General features: G+C 35.6%; 1 protein-coding gene across 4 annotated transcripts in view; it reads right to left on the minus strand.

The window, feature by feature from the left end:
• Positions 1–27,027, minus strand: part of LOC136039230 (protein O-mannosyl-transferase TMTC1-like) — a 327,626-nt gene that overhangs the window by 22,926 nt on the left and 277,673 nt on the right. For all 4 annotated transcript variants that reach the window (XM_065722793.1, XM_065722801.1, XM_065722775.1 and 1 more), the window contains 2 exons: positions 22,324–22,467; positions 3,258–3,451 (listed from right to left, as the gene is read on the minus strand). In XM_065722793.1, the coding sequence (XP_065578865.1) occupies positions 3,258–3,451; positions 22,324–22,467 (338 nt within the window). The remainder of the gene's footprint in view (positions 1–3,257; positions 3,452–22,323; positions 22,468–27,027) is intronic.

The following is a 27,027-nucleotide window of genomic DNA, read 5'->3' on the forward strand; positions in this document are numbered from 1 at the left end:
CGTTTGTCATTTCCATACTTATCTCTTTCTTCTGATACACTTTTTAACATAAAATATTTCTGACAAATCTTTTTTTTATTGCTTTTTTGAAATATTGTTTTAGTCACTTTTTTTCTGATAGCTTCATTTCTATCAAATGTCATTTTTGGAGCAGTTGGGGCAACCAAGTAAAAAGAGCGAATTACAGCCAATAGTGAGCGAAATATTAAAAGCGTATTTACTAAGAAACTCTTGTGAGAAACATTGGACATATATGCTGATACAGAATTCACTACCATTTTTCAAATTTAACAAAATATCAGTTTTAAATTCTATATTTTTTTCTTAAAATTCAAAAAAGAACCTGAAACCCCTTTTATTTCATCTTTGAAAACCCTGAATCAGAGACTTACAGTCCCAAACCATGATTAAACAATATAAATCAAATTTTATGTGTTTACCTCAGTTTTTTTTTCATGCATGTAATATAGGGCAAGGGCTTATTTTAGAGGAAATCGCAATAACGCGGATATTTTCCAGTGACAAAATAGAAAGCTTCATAGCGAAGTGCGGTGTTATTACATCTTGTAAGATAAAGACTCAAATTCTGCCAGAAGATTGTGGAATGCACACTCTTAGATGGTTAATCGCTTTTTAATTGTGTTACGTCCTTAACTGGCTGTTTACAGTTCAGAATCTTTAAAGTTGACGAAGATTGCATTCAGCACATGGAGCAGCAACATATCTACAAAAGGTCCCCCTTCAAAAAATGTTTTATTGTCATTCTTTTTTATCATTTGGCTTCCCCGAAAGTTTTTTTTGTATCCTTCCCTCCAAAAAATTCCCACTTGTCCGATGGGTGGTATGTCGGTTCTTTATACTTATATTTCTTTTTATCAGAGGTGATATATTTTTATATCAGAGGTGATATTACTAAATGGAAGGTTATAGACAATTATAAGGGGCTCAAATGAGTGAAACTAAATATTTTCAGTGTCTATTTTAAATGAGCCAAGAAAAACAAGTTTTTTTCAACTGAAAGAAAGGAACAACATTAAGACTTAAAACGAGCGGAAATTATTACGTGTATGAGGAGGTTTGCCCTTCATCAATACCTTGCTCTTTACGCTGAAGTTCAAATTTTGTTCCAATTCTGTAAGAATGACCCCTGAATCACAAAGGGTTTAATTAGAATAAATAACTCTTTTGAAAGTAAGCAAGTAAGTAAGACGGAACTAGACCCCTAAGTTGAAAACGGGCGGTGCTGATCTCGCCAGAAAGTGCAATGGGGAGTTGTGGGCCAACCATCTTGTGCTTTCGCACACCCTTCCTGCTTACCTTCCCCAAATTTCTGCTGGTGGCCATTTAGAGATCGGTCTAATCTAGTTGAGCTTACAGGGTCACGCCATCGACCCCCGTCCCAAACCAAATAGCTGGCTACGCCAGGAATCGAACCCGTGCCCCATGGGCAAAGAATCCTCAAAACAGCAGACAAACATTTAGCCAAACGGCTCTTTTGTAAGTGATAAAAGAAACTATAGCGTAAAGAGTGAGGTATTGACTAAGGGGTGAACTCCTTTATTTACGTAATAATTTCTGCCCGTTTTAAGTTTTAATGTTGCTCCTTACTCTCAGTTGTAAAAACTTTTTTTTTATTTCATTTTTGAACGTTTTTTAAATAATGCTAGGAATTCCTCCATGGAAAATTCCCTTCTCCTATGAAAAATTCGTCCATGGAAAGATCATTCCACGTTACTTTCTCACCCGACCCCCCACCAAAAAAATCCCACTAAAAACGTCTGTATACTTCCCAATAACGAATACTATAAGCAAAAAATGGGCAAAGTTCACAACTTGCAGCCCTTCGCCCGAGGACCGTGGGGGATTAAGCAATCCTCGAAGAAATAGTTATTACATTTTTTGATTATGTTGAACAAAATGATTATCTAAAAATTTTGGTCGGATGAATTTTGGAAAAAATAAAAGTGGGGGGGGGCTAGTCACCCTCCAGTTTTTGGTAATTTAAAAAATGTACTAGAACTTTTGATTTTCGTCTGAATGAGCCCTCTTGCGATATTGTAGGACCATTGGGTTGATACGATCGCCCCTGGGAAGAAAAAAACAAATAAACACGCATCCGTGATCATTCTTCTGCCAAAACATACAAAACTCACAACTTCCAGCCCTTCCCCCGAGGACTTTAGGGGATTAAGTAGTCGTCGAAGACATAGTTATCTGATTTTTCGACTTTGTTGAACAGAATAGCTATCCAAAAATTTTTATCGGATGACCTCTGAATAAAAAATAAACATGGGGGGAGGCTTGTCTCCCTCCCGTTTTTTGTTCACTAAAGAGGGAAACTAGAAACTTTTATTTTCGTTTAAATTAACCTTCTTGCGATAGTGTGGGAGCATTGGGTTGATATGATCACCCCTGGGAAGAAAACAAAACAGACAAATAAACACACATCCGTGATCATTCTTCTGGCAAAAAATAGATTCCACATTTTTGCAGATAGGAGTTTGAAGCTTCTACAGTAGGGTTCATAAACACGTTAAATCTGATGGTGTGATTTTTATTATGATTCTATGGATTTTAGACAGCGTTTCCGGCTTTTTTCGAAAATAATGCAAATATTCTAAGGCTGGTAACTTTTGATGGGTATAAATAAACTTGCTGAAAATTATATATTTGCAATCAGCATGAAATCGAATTCTTTTGATGTATCTATTGGTATCAAAATTCCGTTTTTAGAGTTTCGGTTACTATTGAGCCAGGTGTCTCCTTACTTACAGTTCGTTACCGCAAACTGTTTGATCACAGGACAAGTAAAGATGTCAGTTGAAGTGAAAATAAAAGAAAAAAAGATATGATAATAAGTGAATATACTTCTTTTTGCTGAATCGATGTGCCTAGTAAATATAGGTAAAATTTTTATTTAGATTGTTCAGATTATTTTCTTGGGCTCTAAAATGTAATCAATAGGCCTAATCCTATTGTAATTCTCTTAAAGTCATCTTGTAATCCTGTTGGAAAATGTTCTATTCTCTAAGCTAAATTATAAACAGAAGGTTAAATTTATTCAGCTACGAAAATGACCTTCATGCTTCAAAGATGCATTACTTCCTCTCAAGAAAAAAAAAACGCTTAAAATTGGAGGTTTTTGGTGTTCTTGTGTTAACTGTACAATAACTTGTGTTTCCAAAAATATGTGTAAGTTATAAATCTTCAACCAATGAACCTGCAAGCTAATGTATAATAAAACCAAATGGCAATACCTGTTATCTCACTATGGCGCCTTCCTTTCCGTCTCTGGGCCTCCTTTATGAACAAACTGACAATATGAACTTGCCTGAAATCACCTTTATCAAACAGTATATTTGCCATCATTATAAGCGATTCTTTGTGGAACGGCTCAATGTTCAAACAGGACTCCAAAAGCCTAACAGCTGCAGGCGTATTCCCACTTTTTCTGAAATCAACAAGACAATAATTAACTGTTTCACATTACCATAAATTACTTAAATTAAGGAAAAAAAACAGGTCTTTGATTGGTCACCTAAGAGTAATGCACCAATCAGAATCAAGTTGCATTCTTACAGATTTTAAGTAAAAATCTGTTCGGTTAAGCTAGCCTATTTTGAAAAGCTATTCGGCTAAGATTTAAGAATAGTTGTTTTTTCCATCTTTTTTAACATAAACGATTTTGTATAGAAGCTGTCACATAAAACATAGTTAGGAGGTCAACTTAGGTTAAAAAAGGAAACAGAAAAAAATGGTTGAGGCTCCCTCGATTTTTTAAATTTCAATGGTTTAAAATAAGAAAGAAAAACTATTAGCAACATGCACAACAACTAAACTAAAGGATAACTAATAACTAAATGATTATATATATATATATATATATATATATATATATATATATATATATATATATATATATATATATATATATATATATATATATATGATGTAAATTATATAAATAGATAACTAATAAACTAAATGATAAATCTTACCGGTCACTTAGCACGAATAATAATTTTTGTTTTGTCAATTTAGGAAGTTTTGTCTCTTATGAACTGAAATAAGTAGACACAACTAGAACTCAAAATCTTTCTCTTCAGTAAAGTACTTTCCTTTGTAAAGTACATTTACAAAAATTGTAAATGTACTCGTAAAAAAATTTTTCGTGAGGATCTTCAACCCTTGTGAAAGGTAATTTAGAACTGATAATTAAATTGAGAATTGTTGAGTAAATATTCTCTCAAGGTTTTTAATTTGAAATCCTCTTTACCATCGGTTCGAGGATGCCATAACCACTTGGCAAAAAATCTTGTTATCATTATTCTCCTTTTTTCAGTAACTAAACCTAAAACAAATTTTTTGAGATCAAACAGTTTGTGGTGATGAATTGTAAGCAAGGAGTGACGGGGGCCATTAGTGACCAAAGCTTTAAAAAAGGTAATTTCAATAAGATTTAATTCATTGAACAAATTGGCTTTTGATACTGATTCCAAATAAACGGGATCCATTAGATACAATATTCCCGTCAAAAGCTAAGAGCCTGGAAAAAATTCACATTTAAAAAAAGAAGAAAAAACATCTCCACAAAGTAAATTGGTCTTAATGAAAATCCCACCACCAGGTTAAGCGTATCAGATCGGATTCAGATCATTGGATTTGCTTTTTTTCTATGTTTTTTTTTGCAAGTAATATTTTGCCGAGGTCTATAGTTTTAATTATAACAACAATAGTTTTAGTCGTGGCAGATATCTGTAACCTTTACTCCGAGCCTACTTTGACATTTGAAGCAAACCCATACTTGAGTTTCTCTGGGAAGCAAAAAAGCATATAATACTAAATATTGGCTAATTCATACAATTTCTGCGATGTAGCGAATCATAATTACATAAGTTTGGCGATTTAAAGACTTATACTTCGTCGTCAAATCTCATTTTTAATGTTTCATGTTATTTGGTATGTGTCTACAAAACTAGAATTAAATTGACAGACATTTAATCTACACTAAACACTTAACTTTAATAACAAGTACCACAGGACAACAATGAATTAAGATTAATAAAAAAATCAGCTTTTAACTCAGTCTGCTTTTAGCTTGGTAACTTATCCTAATTAAGCTGGTTCTCTTTTTTTTGGTATTTTGTCTACTTCACAGTTTTACCTTCCTAGAATTTATTCTTAGCAAAAATTTTCAAAAACTAACAATAGCCTCAATTTAGAGCTAAGTAACTTAGGAACAAATATTGTTTTTCTAGAAAGAAAAAATGCTTTAGAATTACAAGTCTCATTGCACAAAATGCTTTGAAATTTTTAACTTTATCCATTGTTAAAGTCTTTGCTTTGAATATGCAATAAAAGTTAGACGTTCAGAAACGTTTGGAAACCTAGGAATTAATGCTGGGAATTTAACAAGTTTGACTGAAGTGATGAGTGGATTGGAAACTTTATAATTGTTTTTTAGCGGAATTTTTAGTGTTAAGACAAATCGATTGTGCAGAAGAAACGTAAAAACATTGATTAAATAAAGCGAAAATGCAATGTTGAAGACAGGACGTATATAATAACACTTAGTATTTATTGGTTTTGCCCGGCTGTTAGCAATGGTTTATAACAGACCTTATAATGGAAGTACAGAAAATTGTGAATGGATAATCATCTCGCCGAATGATTTTGTCGAGATAAATGCGGATCTTAGGAGGAAAATAGCTGACTCATCTTTAACTGTTTAATTTAAATTTTTGGGATCAGGAACAAACATTTTTTTTTTGATGGGTTGAATAGCTAAAGATGCTAAATATTCTATTCAGCAATAAAAGACCTTAAATTGACTTTGGCAACACCGATTCGGATATCCTTGCTGTGGCTTAACACAGGTTATTCTAGTTTTTCCTTTTTTGTAGTGCTGGGATATATATATATATATATATATATATATATATATATATATATATATATATATATATATATACATATATATATATATATATATATATATATATATATATATATATATATATATATATATAAAAAATATATATATATATACATATATATATATATATATATATATATATATATATATATATATATATATATATATATTAATATACAATATATATATATATATATATATATATATATATATATATATATATATATATATATATATATATATATATATATATATATATATATAAATATATATATACATATATATATATATATATATATATATATATATATATATATATATATATATATATATATATATATATATATATATATATATATATATATATATATATATATATATATATATATATATATATATATATATATATATATATATATATATATATATTATATATAGGCAGATTAAAGATCAGATTAAAGAGATCATTAAAAATGATCAGAAATTAAACAAGAACAAGTCTTTCTTCAAATGAAAGTATGCTAAGGAGTATTTTTCTGGAGGAATCCCGAGCAAGAGATTTTCTGAGGGCAATTTGCAGGGAGATTGGAACTGTTCTGAAGTAATTTCCCGCTGGAAAAGCTTTACGTGGGAGAAAATTTTCTATGGGGGAAAAAACATTTTTTCTACTGAGAGTAGGGAGCAGCGTTAAAGCTTATAACGAAAAGAAATTATTCTATATATGAGGTGGGCTACCCCCTCTTCAATGCTACGTTCTTTTTGTTAGAGTCTGACCCTTTGTCCCAAGGGCCAAGTAATTAGAATCAGGACTTTTTTTTAAAGTTCTTTAGAAATATTAGTGCGAAGAAAGGGGTATTGTGGAAGAGCAGTCCACGCCATATGGCCTAAAGACTAATTTCTGTCGGTTTCAAGTTTCATATTGCTCCTTTCTTTCAGAAGAAAATCTTGTTCTATTTAAATTTAATCCTCAATAGAAATGAAAATGAGCTTTTCGCGGAATTTTAACTAATTTTAGTAACGAAAGTTTTTTTAGAGCATCACTAATTTCAATTTGACACCTTTTTCTTATCTCCCCAAGAATCAACCAGAGGTACAAATTTAAAATATCTCCAAAAGAAGATTTTACATAAGCAATAGTAATATAAAGCCTTTAGACATTAACCATCCAATTCGTATTCAGCGACAATTCCGCTCTCTCGTTCTGAATAAACCCGACTGGAATATTCCACAAAGATAGCCGATTATTACTAACATCTCCGAAAGCTTGGTCAATAATTATGGAGATTTCTCTCAAAGCAGGCAAGAAGTAAGAATTTCATCCGTGATATTATGTGAAATAGAGAGTGAAATTGGTTGGAATGGAAAGTCAGAGCCATAACAACGTCATGTATCAATATATAATATCTCCTGATTATCTTGTGTCGAAGGTAGACTACAGAAAAGTTCGAAATCTACTGCTTATCAGAAAATGTTTATCTATTCCTTCTGATTTTATTGCTTATTTTCAGCTATTTCTCAATTTGGATGACTGGGCGTCCAATGAAACAAAATGACAAAAAGTGTAAAATATGTAGAACTTTAATCCTTAATTCCTCAACATTTACAAAACGTCAAATACATAATTTTGTGGGTAAACATTTTTGATTAAGACGTAGAAATTTATGTACGTCTTGCCGCATACATTTTACTTCTGTATGAGGCTTATGATTGTATTTACAATTTTGGATTTCGAGATTGAGATTTAAATTTAGTGAAAGTAGAAAACCAACAACACAAAATTTAGCTACTGTACCTGTACTTGCTGTGCTACTTCAAGAACCTTAGGGCGATTCAAGATGGCCACGAAGTGATTTTTCAAATAGTTTATGGTGACAAACTACAAGTAACAAGTCAGCTTGACAATAGCAACCAAAATTCTAGCAAAAGGAGTATTGACAATAACACATGCATAAGAAACATGTTTTTATGGTGACTCCAAAAATATACTATACATTAAGTTTTCATTTACCCGTCAAAATTGACTAGTGAAAGATAATTTAAATAATTTTTGGCTAAAGATCATCCTTTTGCGTTTTTGTATAGATCGTTCTTATGCAAATTAAATAAAAAAAACTAATTTTTTTAGCTGAAAGTAAGGAGCGACATTAAAACTTAAAACGAACAGAAATTACCCCGTATATGAAATGGGTTGTCCCCTCCGCAATCCCTCGCTCTTTACGCTAAAGCTTTTAATTGTTTCAAAAAGTAGAATTGTGGCAAAGAGTCAAACTTTAGCGTAAAGAGCGAGGGATTGCGGAGGGGACAACCCATTTCACATACGGAGTAATTTCTGTTCGTTTTAAGTTTTAATGTCGCTTCTTCCAAACTTTTTTTTAGTTGTGAAAAAACACCCTGAGCCTTGGATATACTACTTTCGACATCTTCACTGCTCCCACCGTTTTTACTAATCATACTATCAAGGTAAGTGAAGCAGCCCACCTAATCAATCTTTTCATTACCCATCGTCACCTTTTAATCTTCACTTATTCCTAGCCTAGGTGATTTAGTCTTGTTAACATTAACTTTCAAACTTAGTCTAGCTTCCTAAACTCGCAAAACCTCTAAAAGTTCATTAATTTTGGTTACAATTTCATCTTGGATGCTTAAATCATCAGCATAATATAAGTCCAGGAGAGGTTTTCCTCCCCATTTTATTCCATGGTCTCTCATTGCCTTTCCTGTGCTCCTAAAGACAAACTCCATCAAAATGATCCATATAAAGGGGGTTAGAACATAACCTTGCTCAACTTCTGAATTAATACAAAACCAGCTGGTAACCTCATTTCCTACCTGAAACGCAGCAGTGTTGTTCTCGTACATAGCACTAATCACTTTAATGTGTTTGTCTGGTATATCATACAAGGATAAGATCTTTTCGAAGGCTCTTCTATCAACCAATTGGACGCTTGCTCAGAATCTATAAAACTGATGACCAAAAGTGTTTGAAAACTAAAGAATTTCTCAATTATTAACCTGAGAGTGTAAATTTTGTCAACACATCCTCTAACTTTTTAAACCACACTGCTCTTCTCTTAGAATATTGTCTAGAGTATCTCCCAGTCTAAAAAGTATCATATTACTAAGTAATTCGCTACCTACAGAGACCAGACTAATGCCCACATAATTAAAACACTCACTCTTATCACTTTTCTTATGCAGTGGTTTAATGAAGGTTTTCTAAATTTTTAGGTACTTCCCCCTTTTCAAAAATCATATTCATAATCTTCAGTAACTTTTTTCTTGCCTCAGATCTACCATATTTGAGAAACTCATTTACCACACTATCAGCACCTGGACCTTACCTAAGACCAGTGTTTCCACTATGGGGATTCCCCTCCCCCAAAGTGGGGATTTTTTAAGTCTTTTAGGGGCGAGAGAAGAACTTCTTCAGTTACTAAAAAATTGTTAACACCGTAAATATTTTGAGATGTACAGGAGTCCTAAGCAATAAACTAGCAACAACGAACTGTTTGAAACAGCTCCATGCTGATGTGGGCTTCAAATAATAGTTTCAGCTTGGACTGTTCTCGATAAATGAAGTCATATGGTTTGTCATTTTTGGGTTGTTTTTTCATAAGATTTTTTTGGTAGATAGCATGTAACTTTTTTTACGGGTCAGATAAATAAAGTTATAATATATTTTGATAGTTTTATAGGGTACGTAGTTGTTCTTAGTGTAGTAAATTTTTTTGACAAGCATTGCATGTACGATTCTTTTTCTCCACAGTACTTGTATAATGTTTAGGATTCTTGTGTAAAATTGAAAAAACTTGAACTCGAACTTGTCGCCAGCCTTATAAATACTGACGTGAATAATAGAGGTAGGCTATAACTATTCGAACACCTCTCTTACCATTTCATTACCCTACTTTTTAACAGACAAACAAACTGACAGCCATTTTTCAAAAACAATGGCACATGCAGGAATAAATGGATTGTGTGTTTTTGGCTAGCCTAAATACCCAGGGGAAAATCATGAAGCTCTATACTATAATTGGTAAATTTTTGTTGTTCATATTTTTGACTTACAAATAAAGTAAACGTACCACTCGATGCCTTTTTTATGTTCTTTACAAAATAATAGTTACTTCTGTCGCAAATTCAAATCTAAGCACAATTTGATTTTTTGAAAGTGACCTAAATATTTCACGCTTTGGGGAATAAACAAAGCTTAAAACATCGGTCTCAGTCTTTAAAACATTGGCCTCAAACTTACTGTTTCATTATAAATCCATTCTTTTAAATGGAATATGTAACAAATAAAATATTTCATAGCAGAATTTGCTTTGTAAAAGTTGTATAGATTCTATTTATTTCTTTGGCTACCATTCAATGCTAGGTGACATTAGCATAAGCAATGTACCTCTACTCGCTTGACACCATCTGCTGCACTAATCATGTAACAATTGACACTCAGGCATGCTCTGTCTAGTCAGATGATTTTGTCCTCCTCTTTTATACTAGAATACTTTTGTTTCAAGAGTGGTTAAATGACAGTAAACTTGCTAAACTTTCTTTTCTAATTAAATTTCAACAGTAATATTTGCACAGCTATTTAAGACTGCTTCATCTTCATCTTGATGAAAAGTTCCTTAGAATTAGTCGTATGAGGTTTTGAGTTTTAGCAGTGTAACCTACAGTAGTGATTGTTGCCACCGACCTCAATCTATAAAATTCCACCTAAGGAGAAACGGAAAAAGGGTGAACCTCTATATGGTGCTAGTACACAGTAATGTCAAAATGTGTTGATTCTTGACCCCAAGTTGGGAAGGAGTGGCAAGTCAGAACTAGTAAAACATGCAAAGACAAAGAAACACCTATCAAAGTCTGATGCTGATGCATCAGCATCCAAAAATACTCTTGATCAGTTTGTGCAAGGTGAATTCACTGATCAAACAAAGATTCTAGAGACCCGGATCTGTAGTTTTTTGGTGGAACATGACCTAGCTATTTCAAAGGTTGAGCCTCTGGTAGATTTTTTGAAATCATTGCCTTCAAAGCATCTAGTTGACAATGTCCACCTCTAGAAACAAAAAGCTACCAATGTTATACGAGCAGGACTAAGTGGCTTCTATGAAGAACGCTTGACTGAAACCCAGCAGAATTGCTGCTTCTTTGTCATTATTGGCGAATCAACTGATGTATCAACCAAAAAACTTCTAGCAGTGGTATGTAAGAAATTACCAAAATCCATAGAAGACATCTGTCGGTCCATCTATAGCCACTTCACACATAGTGCTAAGAGGCAGCATGCTTTCATTGAGTTCCAAAAATTCTATCATGTTGACATGCACAGGATTCTCCAGGCTGGACCGACCAGGCGTTTTTCAGTCAAAGCTGCTTTTGACAGGATACTGGAGAAGTGGGATGCTCTAAGCGCCTACTACAGAGTCTACCAGTTGAGGATCCAACAAAATTAAACGAGGTTGTCTGCATAAATCTGCACCCGGTCATGGAATGTCTTTTTAAATTTGTTGCATTTGCATTGGGTTTGTTGATGGACTTCAATGTAGATTTTCAGGATGACAAGCCACTGTTATTTCGCCTTAAACAAGAGATCTTAGTCTCTGATCAAAGAGGTGTCTCTGAACTTCCTGCTGAAGGACAATGTGGAATGAACTAGTGCTTTTGAAATCAATGTGAACAATCGGAAGTTTTAACTTCTCCTTGAAAGCGTTTACTTGGGTCCGAACGGACACGATTCCCTCTCTACTTTAAGGTTAGATACCGCCGTTTCCCCCTGATTCAGTTGAAGTAGTTCTCAAAGCTGCACAGGCGTTCCATATCAAATCAGTAGACCAGATACAGAAAAGGTTCCATTTCGAAGACGACATTTACAAATATGCTGGAATGTTTGACCCAGTGTCAGCCCAATCACTTCAGCCTGCCTCTCTGCTACCTTTTGTTAGGAAGTATGGACAGGTCCCATGGGACGGAACCAAAACCGAGCAGGAATGGAGGAGGCATAGCCTTATCGATATTGTAAGCGTCAAAACAATGGATGCCGTGACCTGTTGGTGTTTGGTATTGGCGAAAAAAAGCTGCCGGAACAGAATTTGTTTTCTAACCTGAAACCGGCAGTATTATTTATTTCCGCCGTTCCATTTTCAAATGTCAATGTTGAGAGGTTTTTCAGTGCTGTAAAAGTAGCAAAAACTGACCGTCAGAATAAATTTAAAACATAAACTTTGCGGGGGATTCTAACAACAAAATATGGAATGAAAAGGGCTCAAGAAAGTGTGGAGTGCGAAGATGATCACCACATGAGAAGGGTGAAAGCTTCAGCCACCATACAAAAAATGTTGAAGACACATCAGAGGAAGATAAGGTCTGATTAAGTTTTACAAGTTACGATTGAACAGTATTAGACATCTTGTACTGTAATCTTAATTGTAAAGCTTAATATTATTTGAAGTATATTTGAAGCTATTTGTATTTAGCTGATGATTAAAAAGCATTTTAAACGGCATGACAAGACATTCTATTATGGTAGTGATAGCTAGACTTCATTCTAAGAAGCCAAAATATGCTACCTTTCAATGGTACGGATAAAATGAGATAGGGAGAAGCGGTTTAGGGAGCAATTAGAAAATGGGAGATTTTTAGGGATTTTGGAACTGAAGATGGGGATTTCTAGGGATTTTTCAGCTCTTTATTAGGGATTTGACAAATGAGAAAGTGGAAACACTGCCTTAGACCTTAAATCCTCCTGAGCCATCAGTGGCGCATAGGGCATTGACAAAGCCTCTCCGTTCATCACCAAGCTGTGTGGCTGCAGTGATATCTTCCCATTGTAGAGTGAGAGAAATGTTGGCCTCTTTCAGGTCCCAATCATACTACCTCTGCAGTGTGTGTTTTGACCAGCCTCGTCTTCGTCTTCCTTCAGGCTGCCACTGATACACTCTTGAGGGCAGTGTGTCTTCGGGCATGCGTAGAACATGACCCAATATTTCCATCTTCGTTTTTCATAACTTCGGCCACTATGGGCTGGTTTGTTTTCAGCCGGATTTCCCCATTCGTAATTTTTGATGCCAACTGATTTTGAGGATCCTTAGAATGCAAATGTTTCGAATCCAAGGATACATTTTTCAAGTTGTTAGTTGAGTTTCCAACATTCACTGGCGTACATCAATACAAACAACACATTGGTGATGAACAGGTGCAATTTTAAACGAATTGAATACTTGTTACTTCTCCAAATTGGTGTTGGTCTGTTGAAGGCACTTGATGCCTGTCCAATCCTTCTCTTGATTTCGAATGCTACATCGTCAGTATTTTCTATCCAGCTTCCTAAGTATTTAAATTTCTGGACATGTTCAACAGTTTTATCGGAGCATTAAAGAGCTAGGGGGAGCCAGATATGGACATACTTTTTGATTTGTTGACGTTGATCGACAATTCGACCTCTCGGGCTTTTTCTGATATTGCATCAAATAGCAGCTGTAATAGATCTTTTGCGTCTTCTAGCAGTACTATATCATCTGCAAAGTCAAAGAAGATAAGGTCTGATTACGTTTTACAAGTTACAATTGAAGAGTATTAGACATCTTGTACTGTAATCTACATTACAGTATTACATTTTCTTGTCTATTTGCTTAATATTGTTTGAAGCTATTTGTATATAGCTGATGATTAAAAAGCATTTTAAACGGCATGACAACACATTCTATTACGGTAGTGATGGCTAGACTTCAATCTAAGAAGCCAAAATATGCTACCTTTCAATGGTACGGATAAAATGAGATAGGGAGAAGCGGTTTAGGGAGTAATTAGAAAATGGGAGATTTTTATGGATTTTGGAACTGAAGATGGGGATTTCTAGGGATTTTTCAGCTCTTTATTAGGGATTTAACAAATGAGAAAGTGGAAACACTACATTAGACCCTAGATCCTCCTGAGCCATCAGTGGCGTATAGGGCGTTGACAAAGCCTCTCCGTTCATCACCAAGCTGTACAATTAAGTACAATTGAGTACTTGTTACTTCTCCAAATTGGTGGTGGTCTGTTGAAGGCACCTGATGCTTGTCCAATCCTTCTCTTGATTTCAAATGTTACATCGCCAGTATTTTCTAACCAGGTTCCTACGTATTTAAATTCTTGGATATGTTCAACAATTTTATCGGAGCATTGAAGAGCTAGGGGGAGCCAGATATGGACTTACTTTTTGATTTGTCGACGTTGATCGACAATCCGACCTCTCGGGCTTTTTCTGATATTTCATCAAATAGCAGCTGTAATATATCTCTGGTGTCTTCTAGCAGCACTATATCATCTGCAAAGTCAAGATCTGCAGGCTGCTTGCTGTTGACGTTTACTCCATAGCCCGTAGACTGTCTGAGTACGTAGTTCATAACTATTGTAAATAAAAGTGGTGATATTACACATCCTTGCTTGACACCAGTCATGATTTTGAAGTATCTTTTAACTCCGTTTTCTGTTCAAACACAGCATTCTATTTCTTTGTAGAGGTGATAATCAATTCTACTATCTTGGGGGGTATTCCATACTATTTGAGGATTTTTCATAAGATTTCTCGGTCAACCGAGTCAAAGGTCTTTTCTAGGTCAATGAAAGCTTTTTATTCCATTCCTTTGAGTCTTCAACCAGCATTCTCAATGTGAAAATTAGGTCAGCACATGATCTTCCAGGTCAGAGGCCGTGTTGTTCATCACGAAGATGTTGGTCCAGTTTCTGCTGTAGGCGTTGTAGTATAATAATTGACATAAGTTTACTAGGTATTGACATTATGTTAATACCTCTCCAGTTGGCACAAACAAGCGCATCGCCTTTTTTGAAGAGCTGAATAATGGTTCCTTTCGTCTAGTCACTGGGAACTTTCTGGTCACTCCATATCTGAGTTAGCAGCTCAACCCGAACCGTCATGCAGTCGCGGACTGAAGTTTTCAGCATCTCAATGTAATGCCATCTACCTCTAGCATTCTTCCGTTCTTCAGTTTTCTGACGGCGGCTATGATTTCTTCTAGCTTGACTCCAATCATCTCATTGGTCAATCTATGGACTGTTTTCGAATCTCCCTTCTTTTCTGCCTCTTCCGCCAAAGGTGCTTTGTGTTCAAAAAATTTAATCTTGTCGGTCCGGGCACTCTTCTTTACTTGTTTTTCTATTTCTCTATATGAGTCTTGCAGAACAATTAATTCAGATGCGTTTGGGGCCAACAGAATGGAAAGTTTGGCTGATTTCCTTGCATCAATTAGTTTCCATGTTCGTTCGGAAATCCATCTTTCTTTCCTTTTTTTTCTTATAGCCTAATTTCTCATCTGCAACTTTTCTGTACGTGGTTTTCATTTTCTCCCATATACTTTCGACATCAGCACTTGGTTCTAAGTCTGATTACAGGGCTTCAAATCTATTTGAAAGTTCTGACTGGAACATTCGGGTTGTTTCATTGTCTTTCAGTTTCTCAATGTTGAAGGGTTTGTGAGTTGTCGGTTTATTGTTTTTCTGTGTCGCTTTTAATTTTAGATGGATCTTGGCAACCATGAGGCTATGGTCTGATTGTATATCAGCACCTCTATAGCTTCTCACATCGAGTAGATTCTTCCGCCACTTGCGTGATAAGAGGAGGTGATCAATCACGTTGCACTAGCAGCCATCTGGTGAAGTCCATGTATATGTGTGGATGGTCTTGTGTTGAAACAATGTACCTCCTAACGATGTACCTCAACGACGACAAGGTCGTCGTTGAGGGCGAAGTCAACAAGTAGCACTCCGTTTTGTTCAGGTCACCTATTCTATGTTGTCCCTTGACTTCAGGACAGTAACTGTGACAAGATCCTACTTTCGCATTGAGGTCACCTACGATACATGTAATATCGTGTCTAGGAATTTCTGCTACAACACTTTGTAGTGTTTCATAAAAGTTGTCTTTCTCTATTTCATCCGCTTCGTTAGTTGGTGCGTAGCAGGCACCGATTGAGAGTTTTCCATGGGCTGACCAGAATCGTTTGTGAATAATTCTTTCGTTTACAGGTGTCCTTTTTAGCATCCCTCGTCTAGCTGTGGGTGACATCAGTACACACCTGCTTAGCGTATGCTTTCATGTCCGCTGTATGCGAGTACGTATCCATCTTGTAGGGGTTCCATCCTACTACAAAGCTATCTAGTTTCACTAATAGCGGTTACGTCTATATTGTACTGTATCAAATTCTCATCCTTGAGTCTACCAACATTATAACTTCGCGACGGGTAGTTAATCTTCCGAAATTTCAGCTTAAGTTAACCCTAGACACTACTAGATGGGTGATCTTTACTTGTAGCATCAATAACAGCACTCCTATATACCCTATTATTTTGTACTGATCCTGCCGTCCACGGTTTACTGTAATATCATCAATAAGGTTTGCTGTCTTACCATCAGGTCAATACCATGTGACCTTATGGGTCATTTTATGACCAAACACCGTATTGGATATATTTAGATAGTTACACCTACGAAATTGCAAAAATCTGTAGCTATCACTGTTTTCTTATCCTACACCAAACTTACCTAGGGTAGGCTAGGAAAATGTACCTAGGATGCTATCTATCTCTGTTTCTATCGATCTGAACGTTAAAATCACCTAGTCATTTAAGTCATAAAATCACGATAGTCATTTTTTAACGTTGTAACATTCCAAGTTCCAATTTTCATGTTCTTTAAATCATTGAAATTATTTTGGCCTCAGGAAAAGCAATGATCCCGGATACCAGTGCAGGACGGAGATCAACATATCTTCTCAAGTCTACATCGAAGACCTTAAGCCGGCTTAGAACCGGACAGCAAGAAGTCCCTGGGACCGTCAGTATGAATGGAGGCTTTGTGCAATGCTCTTCCCACCTAGGTCACAACATGGTTTTCAGTACTTAGCAATGCTCTTCTATTATCAAGAGTTGAAATCCTACATATACAGTCCCAAGCCTTTTACCTCCGACTCATTATATATTCATTTCCACAAATATTATGCTGCTACGAGGAAAAGCAACCCACGGTAGATAAACTAACAAGGAAGACGTTTTTCAGCCCGAAAACGCCCGTCAAAACGGACCAAGCACAACAAAAGAACTATCCATTAATCAAAATCCCGTGCGAATGTTGTGTCGTCTACTAGGCTATAATTTCTCCTGGCGCCATACTCATCAAGTGGGAATAGAGTTAACTGCAAGGTCCTCAGTCTTGTATGTTTCCCGAAAGGGTCGAGGCAGCCCTCTGCAGAGGCCGTTGTCCATATATCTGAAACTTACGCCCAGCTGTCAGTTGTTCTCCTATAGAGGATCCTCCTAAGATGGTGTTCTGCGACACCATGCAATTTAACCCATTACTGGTAGAAGGTTTGTAAATAATGGGACGTTTGGACACGCCGTTGGTGTCTGTTAAGTTCCTCCTATGCTCATCTGTATGAACTGTTAAAAAATTCATTATACTGTCAAATGGCTATAAAAATGAATACCAGGGGAAACGCTGAATTCTCTTTTTAAAACTATATAAAAAAAGTAAAATAGTCCAACTTGCATCATCTTAGACAGTATAAAACTTACTGGTGGAAAGTAGATCACCAACTGGTGATTGAAGCTGGAAAAGTTCATAAGCATTTTCAGATTCATAGTTAATTCGTCTAGAATTTGGATAAAAATACAAATTAAATTGTAATTTCCACTAAGAACATACTATGTTTTCAAAAGATTTCTTAAAAATATTGGGGCCATGGCTATTGGTTCTTTGATGATTGTACAGTTTTTCTATTAAGTTTGTTCGTCCATACAATATAAAATATACGCAAAAGGGGTTTTATTGAGGGGGGAACTTGCCCCTCGTGCAAAAATTTTAGTGGCCCAAAATTTCAAATAAGTAATCTAACGGTTGTAATCATTTTGTGATTTTGAAATTTATTAATAAAGTAGAGGGTGCAGATAATAAATGAAAATAGTTGATAAATTGTTAATTAGGTAATAAAATAAAAGAAATTAAAAAGTAAAAATAATTACATAATAGTCATTAAAATGATTAATGGTAATAAGTAATTGTAATAATAAATTCAAAATAATAAAAATTACTTATTATAAATTTTCAAAATTTGTCCTGAAAATTTTGTGGAATTTAGGGAGAGGGAGATATATACTAATCAATATTTTACACCTTGCACCAAAGATGCCTGAACCATCACTGAATACAGACATCACATTAATAAAGGAAAGAACTTCTGCTAATTGAGCCTTGGTTAAAACCAAAGAGCGTGTATTCCACACTTTCTTCATGAGTGAGGTCAAAAAAAAAGAAAAATATTGATGTAGCAAATATTTTTCCACTGATTGTATTTCCAGAGGCATATTTATTAAAGGGTGATATAGGGTGCTGACCATATCTACTAAGACATCCTAGATTTCTCCATATTACAATTTCCAAACCATAGGGTGCCTCCACACTGCCTTTTGTAATCTTCCGATGTAACAGGCATGTGGTTTTTTTTAATTGTTTTTTTCTCAGGCGATAGTTTGCAACTTTGAAGTTCAACTTTAAAGCTTAGGTAAATTCTTTCGGTTGAAAATTCTTGTCAGTGCTAACAAAACAAAACAAACTAGATCTACGTTGCATGTGCAACGTGAGGTGTTGCGGCAACCTTTGCTCGGCTTCGCCGAGTCAAGTGTTGCGAGAGCAACACTTTGGTTTTTTTTCCTCGCTGCGACTAAACGCTGAAGTTGTTAATCTGTAAGGATGCTAAAATACATACTAGGTACACCAACTCGCAAAAGTTGCAAACTCCTCATTGCTAAAGATGATTGTAGCCTTACAGCCGATTATTACTTACAAAACCCCTACACGTCTTACCACTGGAACCAAATTGGTCTTACCATCAAATACAACGGAAACAAAAAATAGGTACACCAACTAGTAAGAGTTGCGAACCCCTCATTGCCGAGGATGATTATTAGCTAACAGCCGACTGTTGCTTACAACTCCCCTATATGTCTCACAATTGGTATCGGCCTATTTTTGGTTTCAGTGTGTACCTTACTACTGAAGTTGTCAACCCCTTTAAACTTTCAAACTGGTATATCTCATGAAGGAATTTTTGTACAAAAAAATGGATGACATATACTTTGATCAGCTCATCAAAAGCTATCGACTGCCGTCGAAAAAAAATCTATCTGTCTTAGTTCAATAGTTGACTTTTTTGCCGTAGGCCAAGTTTCTAACGTCATCACTTAGAAAGGAGCAAAGGATAAACTCTAATTTCTTTAGCAATGAGAGAACTTTTAAAGTTTAAGAGGCACATCTGATACCATTTCTCTACCGCAATCCCAAGTGCGAAAAACCGAATGATAAACTCAGCTAAAATCACGAACAGAAATGGGTAGAAACAATAGATGGCAGCACTTTCGGACCCGTGGGAAAATGCCGCTTTTTTGCTTCTCTAAATTTTTCTATTTATCACTCAAAGAAGATATATTGGCTGTGGGGCAGGGTAACTGTTGCATATATTTAACACTTATAGATTTTAGTCCATCTTCAATTTGAAACTGGTGCCTGCCTGCTTCCCTGCTAGAACGGAGCTTTCCACTCGAAAGCAGAAACATGGTTTGATGAAACGAAAGCTTGGCTGCATAACTTCAGACAGTCCTCTCTGACATAGGCTATACAACTCCTCTTCACTTCACAAACTATAGGCTCTGGCTCAAGGACAAGCAAAAACCATCCTTTTTGGCCCCAGGCAAGAGTTCTACGAAGCTTTCCAAAATGTAAAGTCATATTCATCAATCCGGCCTAAGGTCCACACTTTCCGTAAAAACCGCAGAGGTTAGACCCTTACCACTTTCTAGCAATAAGCTGAAATCGGGGTGCTAGGAACAAAAAAAAAAAAAAAAAAAAAAAACACGACAAAACCAAAGTGTTGCTCTCGCAACACAATAATGATCCTTACTGACAATTTTGAAAGCTGAATTGAGGCTTGAAAATGAAACCGTATATTACTTTTTTTACAATCGAATAAATTCTAATTTATATTTTTTAAAAAACTAAGCTTCAAAATTTCTGATTGTTCTTACTCTATGAAAAGGACAATTCTGCCTAAATCTTGGATGTACTTTTGTTTTTTTCTCGGATCAATCAGATATTTGTTATTACACAAGTGTATATGCATTCTCTAATAGATGAAACAAACTTAGTTTGGAATACTTAGTTTTGGAATACTAAGTCGGTTTTCTCCAGTGAAAACTATCCATTTTTACAAATCCAACAGTTCGTGGTAACGAACTGTAAGTAAGGAACGACTCGGCTTAATAGTAACCAAAACTCTAAAAAAAGGAATTTTAATATCAATAGATACATCAAAATAATCAGCTTATTTTTCCAATTCCAAATATATAAAAGTCAATAAGATTTGTGTTACTCGCCAATAGTTACGAACCTTTGAATATTTGCCTGATTTTCAAAATAGGGAGGAAGTACACCCCTAAAGTTAAAGGACCCTTAATGAAAATCACACCTTAACATTCAGCATACCAGAGAACCCTATTGTAAAACTTTCAAGGCCATATCTGCAAAAATGTGGAATTTCGTTATTTTTGCCACAAGACAAATCACGGATGTGTATTTTTTTTTCAGTGATGATTGTCTTGAAATAATGGTCCTATTTGGAAATAATGGTATTGAAATAATCGGAAGAGGGTGCATTTGACCAGAAACGAAAAGTTCTAGTGCCCTTTTTAAGTGGAAAATGAGATTGGAGGGCAGTTGGTCCCCCTCCTACGCGTATTTTCCCACCATAATTATCTGATTGAAATAGTCATTTTGTTTAGTATAGTTGAGAGATCAAATAATTTTGTCTTTAAGTGTAAATGACACCCCACAGTCCGTGGGGAGAGGCCTGTAAGTTATGAATTTTTTTTATTGTTTATGTATATTATTTGTTATTGGGAACTACACAGACATTTTAAGCGGGGTGCTTGGGGTTGATTTCTATAGGAAGAATCTTCCTTGGGGTGGGAAATTTCTTGGAGTGAATGTTCCAGGGGAAATGTTACACCGGGGGGAATTACTAATGAAATTCTTTTTAATTGTGTTACTGTCTCTTTGCCAAATTTTTCATGTGGGTGTGTTCCAAGGGAATTATTCAGGGACTTTTTTCCGCGTGTTTTATTTCCGGTAAGTAATTTCCACGGAAGGGGGGATTTCTGGAATGATCTAGAAACCGATTCGAGATTAAAAATGAAAAAGTGCGAAGGAGAATTTTTCAGGCTTAATCGTCCGCAAGCAATTTTACAGAGAGGGAAGATTCTCAGTGAGGATTGTCAGGAGAGAATTAGAAGGGAAGGTGCAGTTTACGTTTGATGAAATTTTTACGGAGGAGTTTTCCTTGAGGGGGTAATGTTTCGTAGAGAGTGAGCCAGATTTATCGGCATTATTTGAAAAACGAAGAGAAATTATTCCAGTAAATGAAGGGTTGCCCCTCCTCAATACCTTGCTCTTTCCGCTAAAGTTTGACTGTTTTAACAGCGTCGGCTGAAATTCGGGGGGCGTTTAATTAGAATAGGAAGCTTTTTTAAAAGTGCTAACAGCTTTAGCTTAAAGACTAAGGCATTGAGGAGGGGGCAACCCTTCATATACGCAGGAAATCTGACGAAATTAATAGCCACATTTGTTTTAATTTTTCATGTACGATGAGCCAAATTCAAACCTGCATTAGTTGAAAAACGTTCAGAAATTAAATAAAAAACAATCTTTTTAACTGAAAGTAAGGAGTGACATCAAAACTTAAAACGAATAGAAATTGTTCCGCATATAAAAGAGGCTATCCTCTCCTCAGCGCCTCGCTCTTTACGCTAAAGTTTGTATTGTTTTAAAAAATAGAGTTGTCACAAAGAGTCAAAATTTAGCGTAAAGGGCGGGGCGTTAAGGAGGGAATATCCCCTTTCATATACGGAATGATTTCTATTTTTACTTTTCATTTTGCTCTTTACTTTCAGTTAAAAAACCTGTTTTTCTTATTTAATAACAATAAGAATTCAGCATTAAGACTATTCTGTAAAACGGTGGAATAGAAAATGTAACTAATTTCTGACCCTATAATTTACTAAGATCTTTGCCTTTAAAAGACATTTTCAATAATTTTTTAGCACTTGTCTAGTTTTATTACTGGAAAAGTTAATTTTACGTTTTTCACTTTTTAAAATTTCTTAAATTGCGAATAATGTTGGTTTTGAATTAATTTCCTGTCAATTTCTTTTCGAAAAGCAAAAAAAAAAAAAAAACAAACTTAAATTTGAAAGTAGAAGGATGAATTTAGCTCATCTATCAGAAAGGAAATTGTTACTGGTTTATTTTAAGAAGGAAAACAAATTAAAACAAAACCTACCTTTCTAGAGAAGCTAAGTTATACAGAGCATTTGTATGTTTTGGATGCTTCCTTAGAGCTGATTCAAAATGATATTTAGCTGCTTTAAAATCGATCAATAGTGTTCCAAGGTTGTTATGGGCGCTGGCGTAACTAGGCCATAATCTGAAACAGAGCAGATATCATTCAGTCATTAACTTCTAGGGAAATTAGTAAATTCACATAAGTAACTCAGCCAAAGAAAGCTCAGCAATAAAAAACATGACAGGAATCTCCAAACTCATTTATCAATTGAAAGAGACTATAATCCTTAAAAAACCTGCTTCATTTGTAAATGAGATAACAAACAGTTCCTGGTAAAGAAGTGTAAGTAAGGAGTGACTCGGGTCAATAATTACTGAAACTCCAAAAAACGGAATTTTGATATGAATAGATACATCAAAAGAATCAGCTTATTATACCGATTTCAAATGTATAAAACTTATTAATTTTCAACATTGTTCATAAAAAGTTACGAGCCTAAGAAAGTTTGCCTGATTTTGAAAAAAAGAGGAAAACATTCCCGAAAATTTAGGAAATCTTATTGAAAACTGTAAAATCAGATTCATCATATCAGAGAATCCTACTGTGGAAATATACAGTGCTGTTTTGCCAGAAGAAAGGTCACGGATCCGTGTTTATTTGTTCTTTTTTCTTCTCAGGGTTGTTTGCATCGAAATGTTGGTTCAAAATGATCGGATGACGGTTCATTTAAATGAAAATTAAGAGTTCTAGTGCCCTTTTTAAGTGACCAAACAGATTGGATGGCAATTGGCCCACCTTCCACACACCTTTCTCCTCCAGAGTTATCTGATCAAAATTTTGAGATAGCCGTTTTGTTCAGTATAGTTGAAGAATACAGCGACTATGTCTTAAGGGTAAAATGAACCCTCACAGCCCGTGAGGAGAGGCCTGTAAGTTATGAAATGTGCCCACAGTTTACGCATAGTATTCGTTATTGGGAAGTATACATACATTTCTAGGAGGAATTTTGTGCTTGGGGTAGGTTACCATAGGGAAAATTTTCCTTGGGAAGGAACTTTCCCGGGGGATGAATTTTCCATGGAAAGTTTTACACTGGGGAGATTTGACAGAATTCCTAAGCGAAAGTCTTGCTATTTGTCTTACATTATGTTTGCCAAATCCATTTCGAACCTGGAGGTGTTCCGGGGGATATATCCGGGGGCTTTTTCCCGCATGATTTGATTTTCAGGGGAAAACTGTAACGGAAGAGAGTTTTTCCATAGTGATCCGGAAATCAATCAAACAGTTCGTGGTAACGAACTGTAGTAAGGAACGACCAGGCTCAATAGTAACCGAAACTCTAAAAAATGGAATTTTGATACCAATAGTTACATCAAAAGAATGGCATTACCCATCAAAAGTTACGAGCCTGAGAAAATTTGCCTCATTTTAGAAAATAGGGGGAAATACCCCCTAAAAGTCACACGATCTTATTGAAAGACACAGCATCAGGTTCAGCGTATCAGAGAACCTTATTGTAGAAGTTTCGAGCCCCGATCTACAAAAATGTGGAATTTCGCATTTTATGCCAGAAGACAAATCACGGATGCGTGTTTATTTGTTTTTATGTTTTTTGTTTTTTTTTCCCAGGGGTGATCTTACCGACTCAGTGGTCCTAGAATGTCTCGAAAGGGCTCATTCTAACGGAAATTAAAAGTTCTAGCGCCCTTTTCAAGTGACCGAAAAAATTGGAGGGCACCTAGGCCCCCTCCCACGCTCATTTTTTCCCCAAAGTCACCGGATCAAAATTTTGAGATAGCCATTTTATTCACCATAGTCAAAAACCCAATAACTATGTCTTTGGGGACGACTTACTCCCCCGCAGTCCCCGTGAGAGGGGCTGCAAGTTACAAACTTTGACCTGTGTTTACATGTAGTAATGGTTAAAGGGAAGTGTACAGACGTTTTCAGGGAGATTTTTTTGGTTTGGGGGGATATTTGAGGGGGGAGGGTTACCGGGGAGGATATTTCCATGGAGGAACTTCTCATGGGGGAAGAGACTTTCAATGGAGGGGGCTCAGGATTTTCTAGCATTATTAAAAAAAAAACAATGAAAAAATAAATATGAAAAGTTTTTTTCACTGAAAGTGAGAAGCAGCATTAAAACTTAAAACGAACAGAAATTATTACGCATATGAGGGGTTTACCTCCTCGTAATACCTCGCTCTTTATGCTAAAGTATTTTTAGTAATTACAACTATTTATTCTACGGCCTTTGTGATTCAGGGGTCATTCTTAAGGAATTGGGACAAAATTCAAGCTTTAATGTAAAGAGCGAGGTATCGACGAGGGTGAGCCCCCTCATATACGCAATACAAACATGCGAATATAGAAGTTCGCTACGTAATTTAATTCGTAAGTTACGTATATTTTTTACATATGAAAACGTTCGTAAAAAATTATAAGTTATAGTTGCCTTTTTATGTAATCAAAAAATTGGAGGGCAACTAGGCCTCCTCCCTCGCTCCTTTTTTCTCAAAATCTTCCGATTAAAACTATGAAAAAACCATTTAGCCCCAAAAAATTAATATGCAAATTTCGTTTTAATTATTTATGTGCGGAGAGCCAAGATCAAACCATGCATTAATTCAAAAACGTCCAGAAATTAAACAAAAAAAACGAGTTTTTTTAAATTAAAGTAAGGAGCGACATTAAAACTTAAAACGAACAGAAATTACTCCGTATTTGAAAGGTGCTTTTCCTCCTCAACGCCCCGCTCTTTACGCTAAAGTTTTTTACTGTCTCAAAATGTAGAGTTAAGAAAAAGAATCAAACTTTAGCGTAAAGAGCGAGGCGTTGAGGAGGAAAAGCCCCTTTCAAATACGGAGTAATTTCTGTTCGTTTTAAGTTTTAATGTCGCTCCTTACTTTCATTTAAAAAAACTTGTTTTTTTTGTTTAATTAAAAATTAAAGTCGTTTTGAAACGTGAGCAAGCGAAGGAAAATTTTTCTGGTTGAATCCTCTGCAAGGAATTTTTCGGGGGGGGGGGAGATTTTCAGTGAGGATCAAACTGTCTGGAGCGAATTTGCACTTTATGTGTGCTGAATTTCTTACAGAGGAGTTTCCCATAAGGGAAGGGATATATTTCATGAAGGGGGAACCACATTTACTGGCATAATCTGATAAACAATCAGAAATTAAAAATAAAACTGAAATTGGGGAGCAGCATTAAAACGTAAAACGAAAATGAACAATTCCGAATATGAAGGGTTGCTGTTTCCTCAATAGCTTGCTCTTTAAGCTAAAAGTTTGACTGTTTGTCCAAATTTAGCAGGACGATGAAATTTAGCAGGCGTATCAGGGACCGGACAAGATTAAATTAGAAATAGTCGTTTTCCCGGTTTTACTATCTGGGGGGAGTGGGGGCCGGTTAATTCGGAAAAAATAGAAAAAATGAAGTATTTTTAACTTACGAACGGTTGATCAGATCTTAATGAAATTTGATGTTTGAAAGGACATCATGTTTCAGAGCTCTTATTTAAATCCCGACTGGATCTGGTGACATGGGGGGGGGGGTTGGGAGAGGGAAACCTAATATCATGGAAAACGCTTAGAGTGGAGGGATCGGGATGAAACTTGGTGGGAAAAATAAGCAGAAGTCTTGGATACGTGATTGACATAATTGGAACGGAACCGTTCTCTTTGAAGGAGCTTGGGGGTGTTAATTTGGAAAAATTAGAAAAATTGAGGTATTTTTAACTAAGAACGGGTAAACGGATCTTAATGAAACTTGATATTTGGAAGGAATTCATGTCTCAGAGCTCTTATTTCAAATCCCGACCAGATCTGTTGACACTGGGGGGAGTTGGAGGGGGAAATCGGAAATCTTGGAAAACGCTTAGAGTGGAGGAATTGGGATGAAGCTTGGTGGATAGAATAAGCAAATGTCCTAGATACGTGATTGACGTAGCCGTACTGGATTCGCTCTCTTTGGGTGAGTTGGGGGGAGGGGTTCAGTGCTTTGGCGAGTTTGGTGCTTCTGGACGTGCTAGGACGATGAAAATTGGTAAGTGTGTCAGGGAGCTGCACAAATTTACTTGACAAAGTCGTTTTACTAGATTCGACCATCTGGGGGGTTAAAGAGAGAGGAAAAATTAGAAAAAATGAGGCATTTATAACGTACGAGTGGGTGATCGGATCTTAATGAATTTCGATATTTAGAAGGACATCGAGACTCAGAGCTCGTATTTTAAATCCCGACCGGCATTAAGCCTCTGATTTTCCTTTTAAGTCAATCTATTGATTGTTAGAATTTTGTTAGAGCTCATACCATATGAGCTCTTGGCTCTTAGCTCTTCTTGCCTCGTCACGAGTGCCATATAAGCTCTTAGCTCTTGTTTAAGTATAAAAACTTTAGAGTTCGTGGTAACAAACTGTAATGCTGCTAAATATTAACCGAAAATCTAAGAAAAGCTAATTTTTAAACCAATGAATATATAAAAAAAAGTTGGCTTAATATAGTGATTCCAAATATATAAGTTTTTACCCATCAAAGGCTCCGAGCCTTGGAACATTTTCCTGATTTTGGAATTAGGGAAAAACACCCCCTAAAATTCAAAGAACCTTAATGAAAATATACTATCAGATTTAGCGTATCGGAAAATTCTACTGGAGTTGTTTCAAGTTCCTGTCTGCAAATATTTGGAATTTTGAATTTTCGGC

Source organism: Artemia franciscana, chromosome 2 (assembly GCF_032884065.1).
Source record: "Artemia franciscana chromosome 2, ASM3288406v1, whole genome shotgun sequence".
In the NCBI taxonomy this organism is placed as follows: Eukaryota; Metazoa; Arthropoda; class Branchiopoda; order Anostraca; family Artemiidae; genus Artemia; species Artemia franciscana.